Raw genomic sequence first — 11,056 nt, forward strand, 5'->3', positions numbered from 1 at the left:
CTTATTCAACAGCCGGTAACTAGATAAAAACCACTCCAAATCCAACATTAACACGAGCAAATCAGCGGCAATCGACCATTACTGTAGCAAAAGCTCCAGAATTAACATCTATCTCCTTTCGATCCTCTCAAACACTAGAAATGGTCTCGCAAAGTGAAACATCTCTTTGACCCCTAAAATTAGACCTGTAGACACGACAGTACTTACTAACACAGTAAAGTGCGGGTTCGGAATTTAAAAGAAATTCAGAAAACACAATCCTCTCTCTCAGCCACGAAAAAACAGACTCCACGGCCAAATCCACTGCACACCACCGCGTCTTGACTCCAACACAAGCTGAATCGATAGTAAACTCCGACGAACCTCGCTAGCGGTCACCGGAATCAACAAGAGACGTTTGACCAGAGCCCGAAACAAAGCAACAGCGGAGGGGAGTGACCGGGAAGCAAAGGGGAAAACAGAGCAAGGAGGAGGGAAGCCTCCGGCGACCGGACGCGCGCGAACGCGCCGGACGACGCCGGAGCAGATCTATAAGTAACATAAAAAATATGAGTTAGCAGATCTTTGTTGCTCTATTGGTCGTTGTTTCTTCCGTGACATTATGAATTCGTTTCTATACATTAAAAAAAAAAAATTTATCTTCGTGTTTTTAACCAAAATTAATTATACTATAAAACCAATAACCCCAACAACAAACACAACCCACCAAAGAGAAGGGAGGCATATAAATTCTCCCGGCTGTTCTCGACGGCTGTCCTTTCCTCAATGAGTCGTTGAGATCCGGCATTGATCGATTAGGTTTGTTTCTTCTCTTCTCTTCGTTCGTGTTTTGTTTCCTCTTCGATTTTATAGATTTCATATCCATGGAATCTATGAATAGCTAAGTTGTTTGATTTGTTTCGGTGTTTAAGTGTTTAGATCGGACAAGACAAATCATAAGTCTCTTCTCTTAAACTTGATTATGCTTTTGTTTTTAGACATGGTTGTTAGAAAGAAGATGTGTCGGTAATTTGTTTATTCCAATGGTTCTTGCCAGGCTTAGAAGATTGTTAGATTTTTGTTTCTTAAATCAACAACCATGAAGTCATGTTTGGAAACTGGCAGCTAGTGAGCTGTGTGTTTTTTGTTTTCTTGATGTGTTCATCTGTTATGTATTTGGTGGTGGTCGGGTCATTAGAGTGATTAGCATATATAAGCTGGTATCGTATCTTGTAGGTTTTTAAAAAAAAATGATTAATTGCTTTTGTATTTCAACTAAACACTTGCTTTTGTGCTATGACTTGACTTCATATTCTTTTGGTTGTTGTGGGGCCAGGTATCCCCAGTAGTATAATTGTATACGGTATGTGGATTATATCATGTTCAAGAACAGTAAAGTTTCAACTATCTTATCAAACAATAGAAGTGATGCATAAGATCCAGGACTAGCGAAGATAATTTTTTTGTACATTTATTTATCAGCGGCATGTTGAAGAAGTTGACATCAGGTGTTTCATTATGTGACCATGTCTGTCTTTATTTTGATAGTCGTTTTTTCAATATCTTTTTTTTTCAGAAACAGTAAAAGGTCTGCAAAATGGTTGCTCAGGGATTCACTGTGGATCACAATAAGCCCCTTGTATTTCAGGTTCATACTAATGTTTCCTAAGCATTTAAATAGTTTATGTCAAAATAATCACTCAAGTTATGTTCCCTTGCTAACTAACCCCCTTTTGTAATTGCTTTGGTTGTTTAACAGGTTGGTCATCTTGGTGAATCTTACGAGGAATGGGTTCACCAACCCATTGTGACAAAGGAAGGCCCTCGCTTTTTCCACAGTGACTTTTGGGAGGTACATAAGTTTCTCTCTCCTTTTCTTTTCAGTAATAGGCAATGTCAACAAGCCTCTGATCTCCATTATCTTGACACACTTGCAATGGAAACAGTTCTTGACCCTTACAAGATGGTGGGTGATTCCTGTAATTTGGTTGCCAGTTGCGATCTGGTGCATCTCCAAGTCAGTAAGTATGGGCCTTTCGCTTACAGAAATCGTCCCATTGATAGCGCTGGGAATATTTATTTGGACGTTTATAGAATATACTCTTCACCGGTTCCTTTTCCACATCAAGACCAAGAGTTATTGGTTCGTCACACACACACACACACTCTCTTTTTATTCTCAGTGTGTTACCTTTCATTTACATTAGCAGTCACTATGAATCCTTTTCCTAATGTTATTCTGAAACCATTTCAGGGGAAACACGGCGCACTATCTTCTTCACGGATGTCATCACAAGCACCCAATGGACCACCTTCGACTCGTCTTTCCTCCTGCTGCAACAGCGGTTTTATGCTTTCCTGTAAGCACTTTTTTGATCATCATCATCTACACTATCCCCACCACAAAATAAAAGCCTTAACTCGTCTTTTTATCTTGTGTGACCAGTTCTGGAACCTTGTGAAGCTTTTCGCAACTCCTTCAACCACACCTGCCTTGTTTGGAGGCGGCATGCTCGGGTACGTGATGTATGATGTTACTCACTACTACCTTCACCATGCACAACCAACTAGAGCAGTGACCAAGAATCTCAAGGTAAAACAAAGCCAAGTCTTTCTTCTCTTTTGTATCCAGACTTACTTAGAGTTTATGTTTTTGTGTTTGTTATGATTTTTTGCAGAAATATCATTTGAACCATCACTTCAGGATTCAGGACAAGGGATTTGGTATAACATCATCTCTATGGGACATAGTGTTTGGGACACTACCCACCACAAAAGCCCCTAAAAGAGAGCAGTAGTGTACTAAGTTGCAAAACTAAAAGGATATTTGGGAACACAGTTAAATCTTAAATTTATTGATCATCATCCCTCATGAGTTTTGAGATGTTTGTCTGAGGTTTTCATTTGGATCACTGTCTTTGTAAATCTATGTTTCTTATCCTATTTAATAGTTGTGGTGTGTTACTCGGCGAAAACAATCAAAAGTGTTAACTAACAAAACGTATGTATTAAAACCAAAAATTATAATTTGTATGAGTTTTACACCCTGTTAAGACTTCTCCTACGGTGATTCCGGGCCTATCGACTTATTGAAAATGCAGAGAGTACGCAGGATATACTCAGAACGGATTTTTTTTACTAATTTAATATTTGTAATGTAGCATACGTTTAAAAACTATACATACCAGAATTAACGTAAGTAGTGCCGTAGTATGGTGGTTATTTTAGTTTGTTTGACATTGATATACCATAAATGCATTTTTTAATTTTTTATTAAAAAAAGATAAAATTGTAATTTTCATTGCGTTTTCTTCCTTAACCTATTTTTACATATTTTACCTTGCAGTCGTTTCCTATTTGTTCTTGGTAAAAAATCATCATTTTTGGGTTGATTAGCTTCGATTCAACTTTGTTTCTTTGTTTATACCATTAAAATACGACATATCTATGTTATATTTATTGATTTCAGACACAAAATCACCAAAATATAGATGAATTTTTTCAACCGCGTTTTTGATCGAGTATACCATAATCGCGGCGACGGAGCTCCGCCGAACACTTCATCGGGGCGGAATCGGCCACTCCGGCCGCGTTTTCGAACAGGGTTTTACATAGATTACAAGTTAGAAGATTCGTCCTATAAACTTTTGAATGCTTTCTAATTTAAAATTTAAAATTTCAACTGTGAAGGTCCAACTATTTAAGAATACTTCAATTCTTAAAAAATGGATTTGTCTTATCATACTGAGATATTCATCTCGAGTTGGCCTAGTGGTACTTGAGGGAGCTTCGGCCCCGATACGGTCCCGGGTTCGATTCACGTTGGCCACGAGGGGATTTACATGGGCTCCTCTCGCTCTCCAGACCACTTTGCGTAACCAGGGGCCCTTAAGTGGACGCTTAAAAATCCTGTAATGGCATGGGTTTAGGCCCGGTGGGCTAGTCAATCACGCAAAAGTGGTCGGATACTGGATCAAAAAAAAAAATATTGATCTGATTAGTTTTCTTACCAACTCATTAAAAGACTACTATGAGGCAAATTTTGAAGAAAATCCAAATAAATAAGTGCATTGGGCTGGGCCTAGTTAAAGATATAAAATCAATACTCACTGAACTGACCCGACCCGACCCGAGATCCAAGTGCTTGAGGTTCTGTATCTTACTCCGCTGTCCGCTCTACCTTCTCACTCAAATTAGGGTTTAAGATTTTTGAATTTTCGTTTTCCGATTACATTCTCTTATTTAACGGCGAGTAGTCTCCCATTTTATGTGAGAGTTCGTCCGAGAATCGGAGGAGTTCCCCTCGCAAATGGCTGCTAATGCTCCACTCGAGTCGCCTTCAGGGAGCCCCTGCTGCATCGCGGTATGTATCTCATCAAGTCTCTGTGTTTATCGATTCTAATCCCCTTGGGGCTGTATATTTCAGTGGCAAGGGAAGTACCTAGGCATGAAGAAGAGGCGTGATGCTTGTAAAGAAGCCATAGAGATTCTCCAGAAGGCCATGGCTGCCGCTAATGATGAGAAAGCCAATCTCCAGAAAAGTAAATCTTCTGATTTTCTTCATTTGAATTTTGGCACTGTATGTGAAGTAGCTAGTGACAGAGGTTAGCTTTCTGCTTTTGATGTGTTGTACTTTCAACTTGATATAAACACTAGAGTAGATTATAGTTGTATGCCACGTATCTATGTGTTTGATTTGGAGTAGTGTTAACTCTTCCCATATTATGATTCTTTAGCGATTTTAACTGAGTTATCTAACTTGCAGCTACTAGTGATATGTCCTATATGGTTTGAGACTTTGGTTGTGTGCCTTAGGTGGAAAGATGGTTTTGTTACTATAACTCTTAAATCTTGTTGTTGTGTTTTAACTGGTCACTGCTTACTTGCTATCTGAATCTTACAGAACTTAGGGAGATGGCGGATAACAGGGACGCTCAGGAAGATGAGTCAGTGGAAAAATCATCTTTGGAGAAGGAGATCTGTGTTTTGAAGTCTGAGATACTGACTTTGCAACAAAGATTGGAGCGTCGTAACCTTCAAGAGAGAAGTGAAGAGGTAGAATTTCTTCAGGGTTCTAGTGGGGAAAAGGAGATCAGTGAACTGAAGAGCCTCCTTAAGAAAGAAACATTAAGGGCGGATAATTCTGAAGAAGAGAGGGAACAAATTTGTAAAGAGTTGAACAAGACAAAGGCTCTGCTGGTGAAATATGAGGATATCAAGCCACACGTTCCTGAGGTGGAAAAGGAAATAAGTCTGGTTAAGAATCTTCTTGCAAGCGAGAGGCATAAGACAGAGTCTGAGAGGAAGAAAGCAGAAGCAGAGAAAAAGAAAGCTGATCAGTATCTTTCTGAGTTGGTGGTTTTAAGAAGTACAGCTCAGAAGTATAGTTCGGATTTACGTGCTTTAAGCTCCAGTATTGAGACTGTGAAAAAGCAGCTCGAGTCTGAAAAACAAAAGACACTGAAAGAGAGAAAACGTGCGGATATGGAGAGTGCAAAAGCTAAGGAACAGATGAAGCTGGCAGAAGATTTGTCTAAGAAGTTTGAAATTATTAGAGCTAGAAATGAAGAGCTCAAGAAAGAAGCGGAATTGCAGAGCGCTAGTAGCAAAGTAAAGTTTGCTGAAAACTCGGCAAAACTGGAAGAGAAGATAAGGATTAATAAGAAAGAAGCGATGGCCTGGAAATCTCGTGCTGATGATCTGACTCAGCAATTACAAGAAGTACAATTAGTGACTGAGGGTTTGAAAAAACAGGTGCATGAGCTTTCTCTCTCCCAAAAATCTGCTCAGACTTGCTCAATTTCTCCTCATCAAGTTAGAGACCTGGAAAAGGCTAAAGTGAGGCTTTTGAAAAAAGAGTTGAAGTTCAAGAGGAAATGTGCAAAACACTCCAAAGAGGTGGCTGAGTTTGAAAGGTTCCGAAGAGAATTTCAGGCGGAAGAAATAGGTCGGTTAACACTTGAGTTCCGTAGTCTTACAAATCGTATGAACCTGCTGGATAAGTTTTCAAGAGGTACATCTGGCCGTGCAAAGGTTTGTTTATGCCATAAATTTCTTACTCTACACTTTCTTCTCATCATATTTGAAGATTGGCTTGAGACCAAATATATGTTTTGACATTGTATACTTTCTCAACATTAGGTTACATGATAGATGGTTTGTGATTGACATGGTAAAAAAAACGAATCAAACTGTCTATTTACATCTTCTGTTTTCCTAAGAGAATATCTAGGTTTATGCATGTGGCTCAAACATTCTCAACTTAGCTGAAACAGTCAGTTGAAGTTATCTGAGCGTGAGCATTTAGGCCTTAGTCTGTTGATAGCGACATAGAATCTGACTGACTGTAGAAGCGAGAATAGTTACTCTGTTTTAGACTTTGAAATAGTGGCTTCTATCCTAGCATGGAACATTCACAACATAATACTGCTTTAATGCTTAGTTGTTTAGATCATTTTAATTTCTTGCTAATCTTTTTATGGTTCCTATTATGGCTTTGCAGGCGGAGGACCGAATGAAATTGCAGATGGTACAATCCCAGAAGAACTGTAGTGGTGGAAAGCATTCTGACGCAAGATGCCAGTTGGTAGCAAGCTCTGGTTCTCAGGAGAAGGCTCGCAAGCTCTCTACTCAGTTAATTGCTAAATCCAGACAGGGCGTGTATGAATCTGTCTTAGGTACTATTTCTCAATTGGAATCTCCTACTGGAGGCTCTAGAGAATCACAGACTTCTGGAGAAATTTCCAGCGCAACATCTTGTTCTGATGGGCAGATACTGACCTCACAGGGAGCACAACAGTTCTCTGTTACTACTTCAGCAAAAACATCAAAAGATGAAGCGCATATCCAACCTGCAAACTCAACTATGTTCCAGAAAATCGATACCAGGGAAAATGAGAATCTCTGTTTAGTGGCTGATAACTGTCTCCAGGGACGTCAGAGAGATAATCATGAGGTAGTTAATGAGCACTCTCCAAAAAGAAAAAGAATGCCAGAGGTAGATGAGTCACGTAAGCATCAGTCAGATGGTGATACACAGAAAAAATTACAGCTAAGGGAGAAGCTGGGCACCTCGCAGTCTGTAGAAGAGAAAGAAACCTTGGTCCTTGATATTCAAGGTGGCTCCACTGCAAATTGCACTAAATTTTCTAAGAAAAGAAGGGTTTCTTGTGAGAAAAAGACAGTTATGCGGAACTCTCTTGAGCTTAACCGGTCAGTCAGGACTCAAGGCAATAAAGCTGGAAGTACACAGGTCGCTTGGAATACTATGTGCCTCTCTACTGCTAAAGGACATGCTGCAGCAGCACTATTTCTGGAAGACATTGTTGCTACAGATGTTATGAAGTTGTTGGAGTTGGAGAAACCAGAAGATGAAAGTCATTACAACATGGCAAGAGAATCACTTCTATCCCCGGATCTTCCTCAGGTAGATTTTTTGGATAGTCTGATCGTGAACGAAGACAAGAATCCTGCTACGGCTCTTGACTTGGTTGCTAGAGATAGTGTGGATTTAAGTGATACCATAAATTCTAGCGAAGCTTCTAATTTCAGCACTCAGAGTGCTTCGGTGACCGACAAAATGCCACCCATGTCAACAACGGTGCATGATGACACTCTTAAACATTTTGTTGTGTTTTCAAATATTGAAGACCAGATCAGTATCATCAGAATTTTCCATGCTGCAAACAATTGTATTCAGCGATGCCCATCAATTACTAGAGCAGAGTGGGCAGTGCCAGCAATTCTGTTCTCTTTGAAAATGGAAGAAAACCTTTTGGCCCGGTAGGTTATTCTGCTTGCTGATACTTCCTTCACTGCATAATGTTGATATATATTACCTTCTAAATTCCATCAGTAAACTAGTTGTCTGGGCGCTAATATGTTCCTTGTTTTTTTTTCAGGGACAGGGTATGTGTTTTCCTCTCCTTGCTGTTGCATAACTTCTCTGTGGTTTCCTCGATGAATATTGGGAACATTCTGTATGATAATGCTTGCTCCTGCTTGGACTCTTTCTCGAAGCATATAGATGGTGGTATGTTTAGAATCCATTTTCCCTTTTTTCCTTCCTAAAACCAGATACTGCAATTGATTTGATGTTTAAATTAAATGAACTTGGAATTTTATTGCGCAGTTATGGCTGATACTGAAGCTAGATGTATTCTTTCTGAATTTTTGGAAGAACTCCTTAGTCTTTTTCAGGACCTTCTTTCCGAGCAGAGGGTATTATTTTGTGTTAAATCCTCGGGAACATCTGAATCTGATTCAAGCATCCCGGTCACCCTGAATGGAGAAAATGTAGCCCTCTTCAGCAGAATCGCTCTAATTGATCATTTGGTGGCTGGAAGTGCTATCTTGGCGGCGATATGTACTGCAGTGGACCGTGTTGGATTTATCCGTGAAGCTTCCTTTGAAATCCTGCACAAGTATTGTCATGAGAAGACCTCAATGCCACTGACCATTCTTCACGTTTTTGCTCATATTGCTGGAGAGAAAGTGATGTCATCTAATGATCATGATATATCAATTGCTGTGTTGAAATCCATTGTGATGTGTCTCGAGAAGAAACATTTTGGTACTGTGGAGGGAAATGCTTATATGCACCCAGGCAAGAACAAGTGTCTATTCTCAGACAAGTCTTCCTCGCTGGAGGCTATGGCGTCTATTCTCATGGAAATTATTCAGGAGTTTACTAAGTCGAATACTTTGCATCAGAGCTTGACCGAGAAGAGCGAGTTTAGAGCGGCACACAAGGATTTCCAGTGCGTATTGGGCAGGGATCAAAGTGTGACTTTATGTGACATTCTGTCATTGGTGAAGCTTATCGCCTGTTACACGGTATGTAGTTAAGTATTGTTAAAAAGCATTTCAAACCTTCACGCAATGTTTTGTTAATTGATGTTCTCTACTGAACCAATTTGATCTTATGTATACATGCAGGAATGGGATTGGACTAGTGCAAACATTGTTGCTCCACTGCTTAAGATACTGGGAATGCCATTGGCAATGAACCTTTCTGTTGCGATCGTCTCTCTTCTTGGGGAACTTAGCAGGTAACATTTTACAAGCTCGTCTCTTTATACAGAAGGACCAGTCTGATGTAATGATACCAAAATTCTTTTTTTTTTTTGTTGTTGGATTTTGCAGTATTGGAGTGGATGCTGGTGGCTATGAAAATGAAGGAATCTCAAACTTGAGAGAGAAACTGTCAGCGTTTCTGCAGTGTGAGACGACACTAAAAGCTGGTTTTGCAGTCCAGATAGCAACTGTGAGCTCTCTCATGAAGACGCTTCATCTGGATTTCTCAGTAGTCGTTCAAGGCAAAACCACCATGCTTCCGGGTTGTGGCGATCAAAGTTTGTCTGCTTCAGCCAATCTGGTCACCAAGTGGTTCTCTTTGTTGAGCGACGAACAGCGAGTTTTCTCAAACAAGTTCTTACAAACCTCTGTTGTTAGATAATTCCTTAGCTCAAAGAGTGTCATCAAAATCAGTAGAGTTTTGGGCATGTCTCTTACTGTTTGATTCTTCTTCATTGGCTGATTTTTTTTGGTTCTAGACTTCTAGGATGAAGATATTAATGGAAATTTCTTTTAATAATTTAACAGTATAATTTAGGGGTTTTAGTGAAAAATCATCTACAAAAGATCGTTCATGTAGAATCCTTTAATTAAAAATCTATAATAAGCTTTTTTAATTAATTTTCTACTAATAGTTTATCTCATCTGTCCACTATTAATATCAGCTAAACTAAATTCGCGCATTTAAAATATCAAAATAAAATGTAGTTTCTAAAAACGGCACAATTATTATTTCTGGTTGATAAAAACGATTATTAAAAATATTATCAACTAAAAATTACTTGGTTAAAAATCTGTCAGCTAAAAGCTTAATATTATTGTGCTCTAACTAAAAAAAGAAAAAGAACAAGAATAGAGAGAAATAGTTAAAGCTTTTATTAACCAGATCGTAGATCGCTCATAACCAAGAGATTATGATTTGTAATCTTTACATTTATCTATGATAGTGTAATCTATTATATAATGAACCTCTATGTTATGAATAAAGATAGACTTTTTCCGTTACTTTTATAACACGTTATCAGCACGAAACTCTAAATCCTTAAGCTAATACCCAAATCGAAAAATCCTAAAACCCTAACCCTAGCCGGCGATCCAACGAACCCTAAACCCCGATCACGTCTCTTGTTCCCGTATCTGTTCCAGCTCGCGTCCCCGACCAGCTTCAGTCCAAGGCGTTCCTGATCCTAGCTCAGACGTTCGCGATCCGAGAGCAGCTCCAGCACGCGACCTCTTCCTCGTTCGCGACAGCATCAAACAGCTCGCGTCCGACGATCAAGGCGTTCCCGATCAAGCAACAAAGGACGTCTGCGACTCGATCCATTCTAGCTCGCGTCCCGTTCGTGTCCTCTTGCTTGGTTAATTGTTCATCTGATTTAAAATTGTTTAAACCGACCAGCCTGTTAAAACATTGATTGAATCTGATAGGTTGCTAGCTTGCTTTGCTTATATAATCCAATAGGTTGATTGATTGATTGAAGTTTACTTGTTTAAAATCTGTATGATCTGATTCATGATTCTTGAGGTGTAATATCATCTGCTAGGATTGATAGTTTTGTAACCTGATCTGTTTTAAATAGAAACCCTAAATAATCCGTATGATATGTTATATTGATCTGATTTGGATGTCTTTGAGAATTGAGAATCTGTATGCTAGGTTGATAGATTCATGATAAAATATAATGTCTTGAGGTTTAAGATTGTATGCTAAGTTCGATTAAATTGATTGATCTGGTTATATGTTTTTGAGGTTTGATAAATTCGGATACTAGATAAATTATTTACACATGGTTTATGCTAAATACCAATCAGCCTTGAAACTGATTTATTGAAATTCATGCTTGAAATCTATATCCTAGTATTGCTAAAATCAGCCTTGAAACTGATTGAGTGATTAATAAATCTTTTTACTAGTCTTGCTAAAATCCATTGATTGTTAAACCCTAATTGCATGATTAATTGAATACATTTTTGCTAGTCTTGATAAACCATAATATTATGA

The 11,056-nt window shown here is 38.9% G+C and overlaps 2 protein-coding genes across 2 annotated transcripts; both read left to right on the top strand.

Annotated features, from left to right (window-relative positions):
• The first annotated feature begins 671 nt into the window (after positions 1-671).
• On the top strand, positions 672-2,940 carry LOC106332194 (fatty acid 2-hydroxylase 1). Its single transcript, XM_013770673.1, has 7 exons — positions 672-798; positions 1,556-1,627; positions 1,739-1,831; positions 1,926-2,122; positions 2,234-2,339; positions 2,426-2,572; positions 2,658-2,940. The coding sequence occupies exons 2-7, from the start codon at positions 1,577-1,579 to the stop codon at positions 2,775-2,777; spliced, it is 714 nt and encodes a 237-aa protein (XP_013626127.1). The 5' UTR covers positions 672-798; positions 1,556-1,576; the 3' UTR covers positions 2,778-2,940.
• A 1,225-nt stretch (positions 2,941-4,165) lies between these two features.
• LOC106335435 lies at positions 4,166-9,574 on the top strand. The gene is made up of 8 exons (XM_013773955.1): positions 4,166-4,342; positions 4,406-4,520; positions 4,883-6,012; positions 6,482-7,761; positions 7,881-8,011; positions 8,111-8,814; positions 8,917-9,029; positions 9,124-9,574. Exons 1-8 carry the CDS (start codon positions 4,289-4,291, stop codon positions 9,434-9,436), a joined length of 3,840 nt encoding a protein of 1,279 aa, XP_013629409.1. The 5' UTR covers positions 4,166-4,288; the 3' UTR covers positions 9,437-9,574.
• Positions 9,575-11,056: the final 1,482 nt, after the last annotated feature.

The sequence above is a fragment of the Brassica oleracea genome, chromosome C3, assembly GCF_000695525.1.
Source record: "Brassica oleracea var. oleracea cultivar TO1000 chromosome C3, BOL, whole genome shotgun sequence".
Taxonomy (NCBI): Eukaryota; Viridiplantae; Streptophyta; class Magnoliopsida; order Brassicales; family Brassicaceae; genus Brassica; species Brassica oleracea.